The sequence below is a fragment of the Nyctibius grandis genome, chromosome 10 (genome assembly GCF_013368605.1).
Source record: "Nyctibius grandis isolate bNycGra1 chromosome 10, bNycGra1.pri, whole genome shotgun sequence".
In the NCBI taxonomy this organism is placed as follows: domain Eukaryota; kingdom Metazoa; phylum Chordata; class Aves; order Nyctibiiformes; family Nyctibiidae; genus Nyctibius; species Nyctibius grandis.
In genome coordinates this window covers 24,864,314-24,880,753 of record NC_090667.1, presented here as the reverse complement: position 1 = coordinate 24,880,753, position 16,440 = coordinate 24,864,314, and the positions used below count along the sequence as shown (strand labels likewise).

Sequence of the window (16,440 nt, the reverse complement as noted above, 5' to 3'; positions counted from 1 at the left end):
TGCAGGCAGCCAGACACAAGTGCAGCGTGGTGCTGGTGACCACGGAGCCCACGTGTCCTCCATCCCCTTTTTGTGGGGAACAACCATGACAGCAGCATCCTCCCTGCAGCCCTGCCCCACCAAGGTGGGACCTGGGCACCCCAGCACCCACGCGACACTGAGGAGCCGATGGCCACACACAGTCACAATCACATTTTTCCCTGCTGCCAAGTGCTGCAGCCTCACACCAGAGCGGGGCGAGCGCCGGCCTCCCCCTCGCTGGGGCCCTGCTGTTGTACAGCTCAGGTTTCCCTGCTGAGACTGCAGAGCCCCAGCCCCAAAGCAAAGGGTTAACCCTGCCTAGCAGCAGCTCTGCTGCAGATCCAGGCTGCCAAAGGAGGGTCAGGGCCTCCCGGAGCCCTTCTCCCCTTGTCTGCGCCCCTCTCCTCTCACCTGCATTCCCCGCACCAAAAATAACAGGGGAGGGGGCAGAGGCTGCACGCAGCTGGGTGCTGAGTGAGAAAGACAGGATAGATGGGCCAGGAGCCAGCTGGGGAGAACTGAGCAATTAGGTTAAGAATTAAGTTGTGTTGCTAATTTAGGAACGCTGGTTCCTGCCTCACACTGGTGGACAACAGCCATCGACATAAACCGGCTCTCACCGTGGGCAACCACAACCAGAGCCATAAGAGGCCACAGCTGTGTCCCCCCTTCCAGCCCCGCTCCTGCCGCAGGGGAGGTGAAGGGCTGTGGAAGGCGGTTCCTCTCTCCCGGGGCAGGGATGGTGTTTGAGCTCGGGAAAATGCAGAAGTGCCACGGCCTAGGAAGGGCCGGGGAAGGTGGCACAAGGTCACCTCAAAGCGATTCAGTCGGGATCTCCCAGACTCGGAGGACGGGGCAGGAGGGAAAAGCCCCACACTCCCAGCACAGCACCCAGCTCCTGGTGCTCAGGAGTGCAGAGTTTCCACTTCAGAGGAAAAAGAGGCAAATAGATTCTGGGCAATTACATCATCATGCAACACGAGCATGACACACAGGTTGTATATTAAAATTTATTGAATTATTGTGTAAGAATTCTCTTTATTAAAATCATTTGGACTCTAAACTGATTATTTACAGACAAAGCCTCTTATATCACCAATAGATTCCTACATCTCAGAACAGTATCTACAAACAGTTATTACACTATGTAACAAAATTCAGACTTTTTTTTCAAGCTTTTTATATTAATTATTAATTCCAATTTGAGAAAGACAGTACCTCGGGTGCTCTGAGCAGAACTCAAGGTGTGGCAGGGCATAAATGCAGGTCAGGCCATACCATAACAGAGAGAGGGACACCAAGTCACAAGGCTGGGAGAGGGCAGAGTCACCAGGACAGAGGACCAGGAGAAAGGCTATTAGAGCAAACGCACTGGGTGTTCTGGAAACCAAAACAATCATCCTGCCAAGAAAGGCACCAAAAAAGCAGCATCTCGCTGCAACCGGGGCACACCCTGAAAAAGAAATGGCATTCCACCGAGGCAGCAGCATCCGAGAACCCTCTATTTTCATTTAAAAAAAAAAATTAGCCATCATTTCTACAAAAAAAAAAAAGCTTCCAGGTACAGCCTAAATTTGCCACCAGACAGATGAAAGCGTGCGCTCGCACATCTACATCGCGTGGGTGCCAGCTGCTCTTAGTCGTGCCAACAGGGGAAACATTCAAACACACTAACAGATATTTATCTTAATACTGACAAGTTCTCGGCATTTCATCCAGACCATGATAGAAGCAAGTTTCTTTCTCTGACCGCAGCACTAAATTAATCTTAATACCTGCCATTCAGGAGCGTCACCTTTCGATTAAAGCAGCGACATCCCCTCGCTGCACTCACGTCTCGCAGAAGGGGGACGGTCACTGGGGCAGGGCACTCGGCTGGTGCCCGCAGAACTTGCTACCTGTGAGAAATCAGGAACATCCAGAGAGGATTCCCCGTCCTCGAGAAGGAACGGCCGTCTCCGGAGTGTCTGACAAGCTGGTCATGGAATCAGGCAGAGACGGGAAGAAACTTGGAAGGATGGTGAGAAATAAATAAGTCTTCCCTGCACTAGGGAATTTTATACTAAAAGCTGTTTTGTGCAAATTTAAATGCAACAGAACCCTGTCGTAGTAACGGATTTTGCCACAGGAGAGGGGCGTGGACGGAGAGAAGAAGGGCTGTGCCTGAACACCGGAGTCGATCCCCGCGAGGGGAGGAGCACGCTGGTATCTACACCACCAAGGACAGACCAATGGGAAGAGACAGGCGCTACCAGCTTCCCACCCTCGCTGCTCCTGCGCTGGGCAGTGCCTCCTGTCCAGCTACGCAAGAACAAGCTCAAGATGTTCAGTAAGTCACTCACCTCTGTTTAGCTCTATTTTTAAGTCTTGATTATTGCCCTAACAAGCGCAGACTGTCACAGATACACTCAAAGCAGATCACTGCCGACACCCAGGAGCACCACTGAGGAGCAAAGAGGATGTGGAGCCCACTTACCCCACGGCCTAAGGCACCCACCTGGGCAGGGGCTACGCTCTCAGCAGGCACCTGGACTCTTGTCACTACGATTCCAGGAGAGCCACCAAGTCTCCCTCCCTTTGCCGATGTGAGGTGGATCCAGAATTAAGCCCCAAGCCACGCTGTTCTGGGAGAGCGCAGAGATAATTCTGCAAAAATAGGGGCAGACATTAACGGTCTGCAGAGCCGTAAATCCACAGCAGAGAACCTGGGGCTCCTGGCAGACACTCAGCAAGTTGGAGGCCACAAACTACGTCTTGCTGCCTGGAGCAGAAAGTCCACCCATTGATGCATAAGGAGACAACCCTACTCTGCCACTACTCGTCATTCCTTCAGCTACCTGCACCTGCCCCAAACTAAGGAATCACCTCCTGCAGCTCCTGAGGGAATGGGCTTTACAAACGTGCATTGTATCTCCTTTTTCCCATCTGCCAGTCCTTCCCTCCACCCAGCTTTTTTTGGGGCTGATTTAATCAGATTTGGTGGAGACAGATGTTTCAGAGATGCTAAGTTCCCAGAAGTTTCATAGAAATGGGTGATCAGGAGAGCCTGCGGCTCCGTGCAGCAGGACAGGAGCGGGAGGTGGCACAGGGATGTTGGCTGTGCTCTGGGCACACAGAGTACCTGGGAATACTGCTGAGAGAGGGCCGCAGGGGAGAGCTGCCTTCGTAGGAGGAGAGGCCACATTAGCTTGTTGTTATATTGCTCACAGAACAGTTTTGCAACTGTGCAGCACTCACACAAAGCCACAGGGCCGATCTGATAGGCCTGGAGTTACTGCTATATGCAATGTAAAGAGAGGTAGGGACACGATCCTGCCCTGGTTTAGCTCTGGTTCCTCCTGGCCCACACAATCCCCACCCTCAGGGAAGTGCCAGAGGAGTCAGACATGTCTACCTGCCCCGGGCACGCAGGACATCAGCGTGGAATTAGCAGCAGGGGGTGAGAACGAGTAGGGCACCCTTAAAAAGAGGAATTCGCTCCCAGAAGGGCAGCGGACTGTTCACAAGGCGCAGGAGCCCTCCCGAGCGCTCTCCAGGAGGGAGCAGCGAGGAACTGCCCAGGGACAGCTGGGAATTAACTGTGCTTGTGCCTGCTCCAGCCTCTCCTTCCTTGCATGAATCACTCCCACTTGCAGGACACCCGATGCTCCTCGGGAACAACGCAGCTGTGCTTCGTGGCTTCACAGCTCGCCAGATCACCCTGCTACGTACCACGACAGGAGAGTTTGGGAAGTGAAACTGTGAGTAAGGTGTGAGGCAAGCCTAACAGAAGAACCCAGAGCTAAGCCTTGAACCAAACTGCGGGGAAAAGCAAACTGCTGTTACGACAAGGGAGACACCTATGAGTTATCCCTGCAGACAAAGCAGTGGAGAAAACTTTGCTCCAGTGCTGACAGACGTTCGTCAGTAGAAGTGCACAGAGATGCTTCTCCAAGAAAAGCTTTGTCTCAGAGCCACAAAATTAAACATTCTCCTTTAGCATTTAAATACATTAACTTTCTGAGGGTATTTACAAGTCCAGTTCAGAGCAGCAGAACAGCTAGACACCGGAGGAAGGGGAAGTGGCACAAGGCATTTGTTGTGCTTTTCCAAAGAGCAGGGCACCCTCTGACCACAAGGAACCAGGAAGATGGATCCCGAGCTGGGTCAGCAGAGACTGGGGCGAGCCAGGCAGCGACTCTCACATGCCGAACTTGTCCTGAGGGAAAGGGTGAGGGGTGCTGTCCGTTTACAGTAGGCCCCTGGGCAAACGTGCATGCTGGTGAACACATTACATCCAAGCAGGTGTCGTGCACGAGCTGTCAGAGACCAGAACACTGGGGAACAGGAGACCTTCACCATCGGGTGCTCTCCTTTCTACATCCAACATGTGGAACCAGTGGGGACATTGCTGCAAGGAAGTTTCTCCGGTGGGATACGGCAGGAGTGCTCGCTAGCCAGGGACAGAGGTTAGCACAGCTGTCAGCCTGGGGAAAGCGTCCTGCATCCCCGCTGAAATGAGCAGCTGCAGCAGGGGAGTCTCCAGCGCTGGCAAGGGCGTCCGAGCAAGGCCGAGGACTCCACAGACACGGTGCTCGGCATTGGCACCTGGCTCTTCAACAACGTTGTTTGGCAACTTGGCACATTCACGTAACATCTGTAGGAAGGACTTGTGTGGTCCCCCAGACAGTCTGCCAGAGGAAAACCAAAGTTTGGGTTTTTTTGTTTTGTTTTGATTTTAAAAAGAAAAAACTGTAAAAAAATATTCTCTGAGATGCAAGGACGCTTGTACTTTGTACTGCCTTGGCCATCCCTGTTCATGTCACCCGCGGGTTCCGTGGAGAGTCTGGTTCCAATGGCAGCAGGACACCCTGTGTACAGCAAGGACGAGCACTGTCCCCATTCAGCCAGGGGAGAGCAGTCTGTCTGCGCCTGTCACAAATCGGTGACTTTATTCTCCACAGCTGCTGCAATCTGTTGTAGTCTGTATCCGAGCTGCATCTTCTGTGCCGTTGGGTCTTCTTCCAAGGCAGTGATGATCTGCAACAAGACAGAGCTCACTGGCAGCCTTTCTCCAGCACCCAACACACTCAACCAGCTCAGCTCCATGCACAGTGGAGAAGCCCAAGCTGGAATCCAGTGGGCACATAGTAATTCATCTCCTATTAACCATAAAATAAGTATTCTAGATTTCTCCTAATAACTTATAAACTTCACAGTGCAAAAAGAATGCTAAACTTCTCACCTGAAAATGGTATCTTTAGTAAATGATCTAAACTAACTGCATTTCATTTTTAAGTAGCGTATTTGGGTACCAGAGTCAAAAAAAAGAAGTGCACATGAAATCCCAACAGCCTCCAAGTTAGAGAGAGGCCCTTTTTTGTGATTTCCTCCCTCCCTCTTTGATAAGAATAAAGCAAATTTATGACATGGAAGTTACACACGCCAATGAAACAACACAGAGCGTTGTAGTAGTCTGGCTGCTCTTAATTATTAATTTTTGGAGGTTTTTTGGTTGGATGGTAAAAGGAGAAGGGCATGTTCAAACCTGCTGGAAACACGCACTCACCTGGTCATAGTACTTATTGATGTATTTGTACAATTCATGTAGAGCCACCAGGGAATTGAGGTCACCTGAGTAATTCTGAATAAGAGAGGATGTTAGTCAAAACCGTGAGACACCTGACAATTGTTCTTCTAAATTCTGCGTCCTCACAGCTCACTAGGAAATGCGCCTGTTGCACAAAGCAACAGGAAAGGGAATTCACCAATGGTTCCTAGCAAAGGAAAACTCACACGTACTCCTTGCCCTGAGTCCTTGACTACCCTTTTCTCTTCAGCGCTAGCTGGGCAGGCCCTCGCGCTCCTGGTGGTGCCACAAAGCAGAGTGGCTACTGGGAACGGTCAGTATGTCTGAGCAGGACCGCGCACTCAGCTGGAGTGTCTCATCTTTGCATTACTAACTTTGGTAGATGCACAGGTGACGGGCCAGGGTGACTTCTGAAGTAATTTTATTTACCCGTGATAGCTCAGCCAGGGCAGAGTTCATCTCCTGGTCGCTGGCAGAGATGGTCTGACGAATGTCCGCATAATACCTACACAGTGGTACACAGGCGATTAGCATATTGTTCCTCCCAGCCTCCTTCTTACTGCTTAAACAATGACTCCTCACATTCATTGCTTACCTTTCCACCATCTGCTTGTAGCGAGGAATGTCCCGGGCATAGAGCAGCTTATTGATCGGAGAGTCCTTGAACATCCAAAACCAGAATTGATTACAAAAAGCTCCTTCATCATGCTGTGGACTAACCTTAGCAGGTAACACCATCACCGCTATTTTCTGTCATTCATTCAGGATCAGGAATTTTGTCCTCTGCATGGAGAGGCACTTCAAATACCACGCTCCCTTCTAGTAATGCAGTCTGAGGAACTGTGAGACGTGCTGATGAAGGGACCTCTGGGATCCCTAGTCCAGCCTTCCACCTGGAGCTGGGTGATGACCAGTATGAGATCACATTGGCTATGGCTTTGCACAGCTGATTCCTGAAATCCTCCAGAGATCCACTCATCCCATTGCTGGTGACCTGTGCAGGACTGTTCCACCCTCAGCATGGGGCAGGTAATGGTGGTAAAAAGTTTTTCTAATGGCCAACCTGAATCTCCCAAGATGCATCTTGGGACTTACACCATCTGCCACAGCCAACTAGAGTTTAGCTCTGTCCCCCAAGTAGCTGTAAGCTGTAAATAAAAAGCACCCCTCAATGACTTCTGTATGCTAGACAAAATCAGCTCCTCCTTCCTCTCTTCCCAGGAGTCCCCATCACTCTCCAGTGGCACAAGGGAGCAAGGATGGGCCTGGCTTGCTGTCCCAGTGGTGCTACACAAACATTATTGCCTTCCTGAGGCAGCACTGCTCAGCTATCTGTGCCAGCCATGCTCCCTTCTCCCTCTGTACTTACCCGCCCTAACTTATGGTCAGCTATTGTACAGGAGTCCATGAAGGTCTGCGCAATGACCAGGAGAACAGCATCTACATTATCTGATGTCTGCACATCAAAAACAAACTGGGGATTCTTGATGATGTTGATCCAGAAGCGCAGGGGCAGGCTGTTGAGAAGACAGAAGTGCAACAGGGTATCAGCAAAGGTAGCAGCTACGGTGCTTAAAGATATTCTGCACGTTACCACATCTTCCAGCTTTGCCCTCCCAGCAAAACCAGCTTTTCACACCATGCTCTGCTGCCTTGCACTCCCATTTTGCTGCTCCTCAGTAGGCAAAGGTGGTTGTCACTTTGCAAGCGATCAGCTCTAGACAGCATAGCAGTGCCTCCCCTGGGGCCCACGGGAACACCATACCTGTTTGTCTTCCAGATGTGGATGGTCTCAGGGTCTGCGATCCCGTGGTGTATTGCCTGCTCATCCAACAGGTCAAAGAAATATTTGACTGCCAGGGGGACAGGGCGGTTGGTACTGAGGATCACCTGGAACAAGTCATCCACAAACTTCTGCAGAGTGCCCTGTGGAAAGCCGAGCAGGACAGAGTCAGCACAGGCAGAGGACAGCGGAGAGCCCAAGCCTCACGCAGATGAGAGGTTACCCTCTCTCCTGCTCAGCAACCTCCCCTCCCCTCAAAGCTACCTCCCCTCCACTGCAGGGAGCAGCAGCAACAGAGAAAGGAGGCCCCAGCAGTTTCAGAACTGAGGACAGGAGAAGCTCATGAACAAAGCAAAACACGGAGGGGAGTCAGATATACTCAGAGCCACTGCAGCTAAGGGGGATGGCTACAGGGGAGGGAGCTTGTGACGTGATGGAATGGCACTGAACCGCAGAGACTGCCTAGGGGAGGGGGGCTGCTGGCTGCCAGCAGCTGGGTTCAGCCGGACAGGGACAAGGAGAAGGGGTTTGCTCTGCAGCAAGAGGAAGTTCAGTAAATGTAGGCAGAACACAGGCACTGCCTGGCAAAGTGCCTGGGCTGTCCCTTGAGGAATGGTACTACTGCAAGTGGGGCATTGCTGGGGAACCTGGATGCCAAAAGCTGATCCTTTCTTGAGAACAAAGCAGAGAGACAAGTTTCTGGGTCAATTTTTAAACAATGACACTGGAATAAAGCAAAAAGGAGAATGTCAGCAGGTGCTATGCCTGATTTATGACTGCAGCTGAATCTGTACATGGCTGGTGTGTACTATTAGCATCACCTTGCTGCAGCAGGTAACAGGTCAGTCCTATCTGCTTGGCCCTGGGTGGCGTGGAAGGTGAGCAGACATGGCAGCCCAGTGGACACTGCTGCCAAAGAAACTGCTGTGAAGCACAGGGTACCTGCTTTTTTCTGTGGGACACACAAAGACAAATATGGGGTGGACACAGGGATAAAACCACTTCTCACTCTCCCAGAGGCTCTGCAAAACTTAACCCATTAGTAGGAGTATAAGTCTGGCACTGCAGTGCTGGGATTGGAGGGGAAACAACCAGCACATGCATCAACCCAGGCAAAGGGGCTCTTCATCTTCATACATATCCCTACAATCTGCCGGGGGATATGGAGGAAGGCAGGATCCCAAGCACAACACAGTCTGTGCTGCTTCTCACCTTCATTGAGAGCAGACGTGTCAGATAGATCTCCGGGATTGCCTTGGCTCGCTCCCGATCTCTTAAGCTCCCACGCCGATGCTTGGGAAGCTCTGGCTCTTCTGTTGGTTTTACCAGGTGCCAAAGTTTGATCCCACCTTCATCGGCATCCTCCAGCATTGGTGTTTCTAAACCAAGCAATTGTTTAGACGTGAGTGTCGGTTCTGTCACAGTAGAGCTTGGCCAGGTGAGCCCCAAGGAAGCAAGACTTCACAGTATGTTAGAAACACAAATGGGAAGGAACCTCTGGAGGCCTCTGTCCAGCCTTCTGCACAGAGCACAACTGTTGCTAGTACTACATCAGGTGGCCTTTGTCCACCCAAAACCTTCAAGGTCTTGTAAACTTCCCCAGACAGAGATCCCCCACCACCCCAATGGTCTGCTCCAGGGCTGCACCACCCTTTTGCTGAAGTTTTTTTTCCACGTCCAATTTGAACGTGTTAAGCTGCAGCCTGTGCCTTTCATGCCACAGGAATATCCATGGAGCTGTTCACTGTGCCAGGCAGTGAGGTAACTGCCTGGGGTCCCATCACCACCCTCAGGCCTTGCTCAGCACCTGAGGTTAGTACATTCCTACAAGTTGCAGACTGCACTCTCCCCTAGAGTCAGAATGAGAGAACTGTGCTTATCCTGCATTTGTCATGCCCAGCCTCACTATCCTCTGCTTTTACACTCTTTTGCTTTTCTCTCATCTCATCTGCCCAGGTTTTCTATTTCCTGACAATCCTACGAGGGTCTAAATCACCCATCAGCCTTCTGTAGCACCAGAAAGCTGGGGCTGTGGCAAGAGTCTTGCCCCACTAACTGGCAAATGCTATAAAATCATTTTATGAGAACGGGACATCAAACTCACTCTCTCCTGGGATATAATCCTGGTTCTCCCTGTGGATGTGCTTGGTCAAGCGTGGCACCAGTGCTACTGTTGCTCCATCAGGCACCTGCACACAAGCAAAAATCAGCATTCAAGACAAATGGCATGTTTCTCATCAGCACAACAGGCAAACGCTTGTAGACCAAAACAGACTGTACCGTTGCTAGAAATAGGGATAGGAACAGGGATTTTGGGGCACAATCACTGCCTTTCCTGATGGTGGGAGAATCTTGTTTGTACCAATTAAACTGATGTGCAGAGGACAATGAAGATGATAACACTCAGGGACGGAGGTCATTCATATCTAGAACATGTTGCAGCAAGATATGGCATATTGGTGCAAGATATGACACATTGGTGCAAGGTAGCTAAAAAAAAAACCCTCTTTCCTTTCCTTGAAGCTATCTGCGGATCAGTGTGCCATCACCTGCTAACAGGTTTGGACTGGAATATTAACAGATCTAGCAGCACCACCTTCATTGCAACAGCCACCAGGCATGAACTCATGTGTCTCCTCCCAAGCTTTGCACCTGCCCACGTCTCAGGTACAGGTTGAGGAGAGGGCTATGCTTGTTGAAGTCAGAGTGCAGGCCACAGCATGCTGTTAATCTGAGTATGCTGCTGCAAGAAATCTCCAATCTTTTGACAGTGATCCACCAGGAGCCAGAGCCACAAATAAGAGTGTAACAGTGTGAGAAGAGGGAGTGGAGAGTGTAACAGTGTGGAGAGGGGAGACAAGGCAATGGTAGACTGAGTTCTGACCTTGTAATGCTGAAGAGTGTTCAGGCGTTTCCAAGTTCCCTGAACAACAGATGTCACATCCTCATCAGACAGTATCAGATGACCTGCCAGCCCTGATCTCCACTCTACAGCCATTAAAACACAGAAAAATGAAAAGATAAACTGTTGAGGCATCCCTGAAGTCTGTTGCGCTTCAATCTGAACTAGTGGAACTCTATGCCAGAGAAGACTAATGCTCAAGCTACATCAGCATCATGGGAGGGCTGGGAGTTCATCAGCCCAACAGTCAGGGAATAGGAGAAAGTTCCCATGGACACACTGTTGTGATGCATGCATCCAAATCATCTGTGTATGGAAACACCCAGGATTAATTTTCTGCACATAAATCCTTTGCACCTACTGGCACTGAGTTTTTTACCCAGTTACCAAATAACTAACATTTTCTTCTGCAGCTTTTCAGAGACCACTTCAGGTTTGACTGTCCTGAATAAAAGGGGCATGATTTGCCAATTCAGTCTATCCACCACGTTGAAGGAAGAGGATTAACAGAAAAGTCTGCAGCCTCTCAGAACTTAAGGCCAGAAAGCCTTTAATGTCAGATATTTTTCTCCATTTATAAAGGCATCAAGTCGCCCATCAGCCTTCTCTTCAACAAGCTGAAGATGTTAAGCTCTTAAACCCTTTCAAGGTTTGCTTTCCATCCCCAGGACAATTCTAAGTTCTTTGCATTTGTCCCTGTTATTTCCACATTCTCCTTGAGAGTGAACAGCAAAATCTGGTTCTAGTAGTGGTCCTGCCTCAGAGCACAGCACCTGTGAGATCACTGCCTTGCTTTGACCTGCCATATCCCTTGTTACACACCTGCTGATCCTGGTCAACCTTTATCTGTGCTGTTTCACAGACAGCATAATCTGAGCCAGTACCTATAACAGAGTCCTGCAGCCACAGGACAGTCTCCTAGAGCACAGGGCAGGCGGCTGCCTGGCCACCGAGGTCTCTCACCTGACACTTACCAAGTTCCTATGAATTCTGTCAGATTGTGCCCCTTCAAGCAGGTGATTCCAACCACAAATATGCACCCATAGTCGTTATTACCTGCTATTGCCCCAATACCTGCTCATCTATAAATGTCACCACTATTCAGCAACAGCCAAAGAATGAAGAAGATGGAAAACTGAGTGGTTTCCCCCACAACGTTAAGTCCTACCTTTCATTAACCACTATGGGCAAAACCCTCCCTGACATACATTACTGAGATGCTGCCATGGACTGCACTGGCAGGAAGAGCCAGTCTATGACTATAGCATCTCTGCACGGCACTCAAATCATCCTCCCCGCCTACATGTTCTCCATGGGTTTTTTTTCCTGTGTCCCCTTGCCCAAGCCATTGCCCTCATCCAAGTCTGGCAAAGAACACCATGAAATGGAAGGGGCTGGACCCAGCTGCTGCTTTCCCACCTCTGCCTCTCGCTGTTAGCCTCTTTCCTGCCTCATGCCCTGTTGGGTCCAGCCAGAGTGCAAGATCCTCGGTCAGTGACTCTGCACGCTCAGCAGAGAATGACAAACGTCATGCATGCCAGGGTGCTGTGCACAGATAGCAAACGACCACTCTTCCACTTCCTCACTGAGTTTTGGCACCAAGGAGTGCTGCTCACCGAGGTCCAGGGTGTCTGGGTCTGGTCGGTGACAGTATGGCGTCCCTTTATAGATCTGATCTAGGATTTTCTCCTTCACCTGTGTTATGGTGTCACAGTCTAACACTTTCGCAGAAATCCCTTGGGAGTCCTCTGCCCCTCCTGCAGCTACTCCTGCTTGTGTCAAAGCATTTAAGGTCTGGGGAAGAAAAGAAAAGGTCACAGCTACTCAGCTGGTAAGATTACATCTGGCACATTTACACCTTCGATGGTTGGCATTAGGGCACGTTAACAGCTAGTCCTTTCACTGGAAGAGTTTTAGAAAAGAAAACATCACAGATATTAAACACCATGTTCTCAGTCTCCTGTCAAGAGCTGGAAGCAAGTTCAACAGCATTGGGGAAGGGCTTCGATGTGCCATCAGCAATTTCACCCCCTTATTTCTAGACACAGGGCACAGCACATACACCAGATTACTGTGGTGATGGCTCCTATCAGCCTAGGGTAAAAGTGCCTGATTTACCAGAGCTCCTGCTCACGTGTGGAGTTGTGCTGCTGGGATGAACCTGGCTCCCAGGAGACAGCAGCAGGATGCTGCACTTCTGCTTCAATAATGGGAGCAGAGACATTCAGCCCTGTCACATCGGAGAGCCCAGAGGGAACAAAAGATTTGGTGCTTACCAGAGTCCGATACTCTAGGTCCTCTCTCAAAAGGCGATTGTCATTCAGGGTATATTTGGCTTTCCCTGTCACCCAGTCGACTGGCCCTTTGTCCACCTGGTGCTTGATTCCTCGAAACAGCATGTAAAGGGGCTCCCCAACAGAATCCTGGCACAGAAAGGAAGGAGTTTCACCTGAGAGAAATTCAGCTTGCTCCTCCCAGCAGAGCCCAAGGGCTTGGAAACACGGACACCCAAGCAGAGGAGGAGCAGGACTGAGGATACCACAAGTTAAGCCACAGCAGGCAAAGACAGAGCCTCTGCTGACAGCTCCTGCTCCATGCACAGGGAAAGAGCATGGGCCAACACCAGGTGGATGCACAAGACCAAGGCATCGCCCTGCCTTCGCATCACTGATCTGAGAGACTCTCCTTGCCACCCCCTCTCCAGGAAAGGAATTAGATCAGAATCTGTCCTCCCCATGCGCAGATCAGCCTATGGCCAGCGTGTCTCAGGATAAAGGAGCTACACTGAGCCCTCCACGATCTGGCGAAACATCCTGGAAACACCGAGTGGTATTAACGCTGATTCACGCATACCTCTCCCCAGTGAGCAGCCCAGCTCTCCCATTCCCCACCCTGAAACGGGGATAACTCTGGCACTCTGTCAGCTATGAGCGAGGCACAGAGCAAAGCTGTGGCTGTCTCCCCTCTTTCGGCCCCTCTACACCACAAAGGGACAAAGAGCTCACCCTAACAAATGCATACAGGCAGATGGACATCCAGTTGGTTAACAGCTTCTCTACCACTGTTTCTGTCCTGAAAGAGAGCATGAGTTGGTCACAGGAATACGGTGCAGAGTAGGGAGGGATTTGGACATAAAGATCGCTCCCCTTGAGAAAAGGGCACACTAAATGATGATACAGGATCGAGTGAGAGGGGGGAAGAAAGGACTTTAGAGACCAGTAAGGTTAATGCTTTTGATACCACTTATTTGAGGCACTTTTCAGCCTGAAGGAGGCACCAAATTACAGAAGTAGAGAGACAAGCAAGCAGGGGACAGAGGAAAGCCTCTAGTAGGTCTCAAACAAGGGAAATCTGTCCAGATCAGAAGGATGGACCAGACAGGAGGCTAATGGGGATCCAAACACAGGAGATATTTCAGTTTAGCTTCCAAACTTGGCATGACTGCAAGCCCAGGGACCTCTAAAAAGCAAAGTGAGATTAGCAGACTTGGCAAAGCCCTAGTACCTGAACACAAGGAGAGAGTTAATGTACAGCAGCTTCAAAAGAAGAGGAATTTGGGGTGGGCAACTCCATCTTCCTGCTCTTTCTGCACCTTTACTGCTATAATCCCTGCCAATTGCTGACTGGAGAGAGGGGTATCATTGTTACTGCTTCCTCCAGTTTGATGCATGTTTTTTGGACACACGCTGGTCTTACAGCTGCAGCCCATGCCATGATGTTATCCTGCTCACAGGAGTTTCAGAGTTTTCCAGCTGGACACAAAGGCTCTGTCTCCTCGGGTAGCTAGCAGCGGAACCATGGCTGGCTCACTCACCTCCGCAGCATCAGCTTGGGGTTCTTGGCCACATACTGCTCCACAAGGTCATTCAGGAGCGTTTTAAGGATGTCAGTGAAGTACTCCAGCTTCCCATGCAGTGACACAGTGAGCAATGATGCCACATAGGCCCGGTCTCTTGGGGAGAAAGTGCGCTGGATTTCCAGAGTGTGGATGAACTGGTGGGAGGAGAGAGAAGCCAGTGTGTGAATCTGCTGAAAACAAGGCAGTCACAGCTGCTGGCTCTGGGAAGCAGCAGTGCTGCAGGGAGCTATTCAGGAACCAACTTTAACACACACTGCCCGCTTCCTGCCACCAGCTGCACCTGACATGGCCCTGACCCCAGAGCAGCCTGCAAGCAGCGAGAGGGACAATACCTTGGTGAGGAAGAGCTTGCTGTTGAGCAGGTTGGAGAGCTGGACCAAGCCCTGCTCCACAGTTTGCCGCCGGCACTCAGGGATGTCCAGGTCCCTTTGCAGTGGTGACTCACGGTGGCCCGGGAAGAAAATGCGCTCTGCATAGGACTTGTAGTCCAAGAAGGGGATTCCTGTGCCCACAAGGTCACTTGTGAGGTCCATCATCTCAGTCATCAGGTCTGAGGGAAAGGAAATACCCATGAGGTTGACTACATGATGACAAAACTGACTGTGCAGAGCATGAGGTGAATGCAAGACTAGGGCCAGCAGGATGGGACTGAGGAAGAATGTTGTCTGTCAGGAAGAGGCACATTGGGATCCCACTCCTAGAACATTTAAAACTAGACTAGGCACTGGGAGAAACTGCTTTAGGAAGCTTCCAGGCTTGGGGAGGAACCAGAAGGTGAATTTGGTGATTATTCTCATTTACAGTTGAGGGCTGGCTTCCAGCTTTCTAAAGAGGAAGGCACTGTTCAGCACAGATCTGTGGTTACAGGCATTACCTACATCAGAGACAGAGTATCAGAGAACTCCTGGTTCCTCACTGCTTCCCACATTAGTTGGAGATCACAGTCTGAGTCACATGCAGTTTTAGAACCCCAGGTCTCCCAATAAGGGTTCACTGCTGTAAGCAGCTGAAGTACAAGGTTTGCAGGCCCAAATATGGGGTGTAATTCAACTTGCCCTACACAGACAGGACTAGCTGTCCTTAAGGTCTTTCCAAGTGCACTGTCTTGACCTTTAGCTCTTCATCTGAGTCTGGAGGATGAACTGGAGAATCAGAGGGGTCAGTATAGATCACTGTGCTCTGAATTAAAGAGAAGAATTAAAGATGGAAGAACTTGGCTATCTGTTTCAACACATTAGCACAGGATAAAGTTATTGCCTGCTCTGAGCTACCCAAACAAGTATGCAGGAAGGGAAAGAGAGGTAGGGCTGAGAGTGGTTCTCCAAGCTTCCCTGAAGCTGCAAGAACCTAGGAGCTCTGTGACTCACCTGTGAATTCCTTTTTGCATCTGTCCCGAACACTTGTTTCCAGATTTTCCAGCTGGATTTGAACTTTCTTGTAATCCCTGAGAGCCTGTTTGCTCTTCCTCCTGCAATAAGAAGCAGAACTGTTCCCAGTGGCCCTAGCCCAAGTATTGTCCTTGCCAACCTTTGTGTTGCTGCCAAAGACTCCAGGGCAATTGGCGTTAAGGTGATTTCTGCTGAACATCTTTACAGGATACCAAACAGTGTTCTGTAAACTAGACATGTCTCTTGGAGCACCCATTAGGTGGGGGGCTCTGAATGAACCACAGTGCAGGCTGTGACCAGGAGGTGCAACATGCCTCACACATCCAACAATACCAGGGGCTCAGAGTTTGGCACAAAATAAAGAAAACTGGGACCTTGTTTAGGCCCAAGATGTACACACTTGGCCACACGCACTGAATAATGTTGTAGAGGAACTTAAAGGCTTCATACAATGCCAGAGTTTCTCACCTGTATATGAACACGATGACCAGAACAATCAGTGCCACAAAGGACGCACCGACACCCAAACCAATCTGTGCCTCCAGTGGGAAGGTGAGCTGGCTTTCTGTGTCATACTGCACTCGGCCCAGAAGGAAGTTCAGGTTTCCCATCTGTACCTGTAAGAAAGCATGTGCCACGACGTAAGCTCAGTGCAGCAATGCAAAGCCACAGGGCTTCTCCAGAATGGGTACAGGTGGCATACAGCTCTCTAGCAACAACTCCTGAATCCAGCTATACCATCTGCTTTCAGGCAATGTTTGGCACATAAGGGTAGAGTAGAGAACAAGAGCAGCTCCTTGCCACCCCTGGTATCTCCCCTGTCTCCCACCAGGGCTTCTGCCTTTCTTTCACTTCCCTTCCCACCCCCTGCTTCCACCACTACTTCTTGCTTGTGCTTCAAACAACAGGATTTCCCGC

The 16,440-nt window shown here is 50.3% G+C and overlaps 1 protein-coding gene across 1 annotated transcript in view; it reads right to left on the bottom strand.

Annotated features, from left to right (window-relative positions):
• Window positions 1-1,063: 1,063 nt before the first annotated feature.
• The window catches only part of PLXNB1 (plexin B1), a 49,150-nt gene continuing 33,773 nt past the window's right edge, over window positions 1,064-16,440 (bottom strand). Inside the window, 16 exon segments of the mRNA XM_068408614.1 lie at window positions 1,064-5,040; window positions 5,570-5,644; window positions 6,020-6,095; window positions 6,186-6,250; window positions 6,960-7,107; window positions 7,356-7,516; window positions 8,586-8,752; window positions 9,478-9,562; window positions 10,258-10,361; window positions 11,892-12,069; window positions 12,552-12,698; window positions 13,281-13,347; window positions 14,090-14,268; window positions 14,467-14,684; window positions 15,502-15,602; window positions 15,991-16,139. Of these exon segments, the coding sequence (XP_068264715.1) occupies window positions 4,936-5,040; window positions 5,570-5,644; window positions 6,020-6,095; window positions 6,186-6,250; window positions 6,960-7,107; window positions 7,356-7,516; window positions 8,586-8,752; window positions 9,478-9,562; window positions 10,258-10,361; window positions 11,892-12,069; window positions 12,552-12,698; window positions 13,281-13,347; window positions 14,090-14,268; window positions 14,467-14,684; window positions 15,502-15,602; window positions 15,991-16,139 (2,025 nt within the window). The 3' untranslated portion in view covers window positions 1,064-4,935.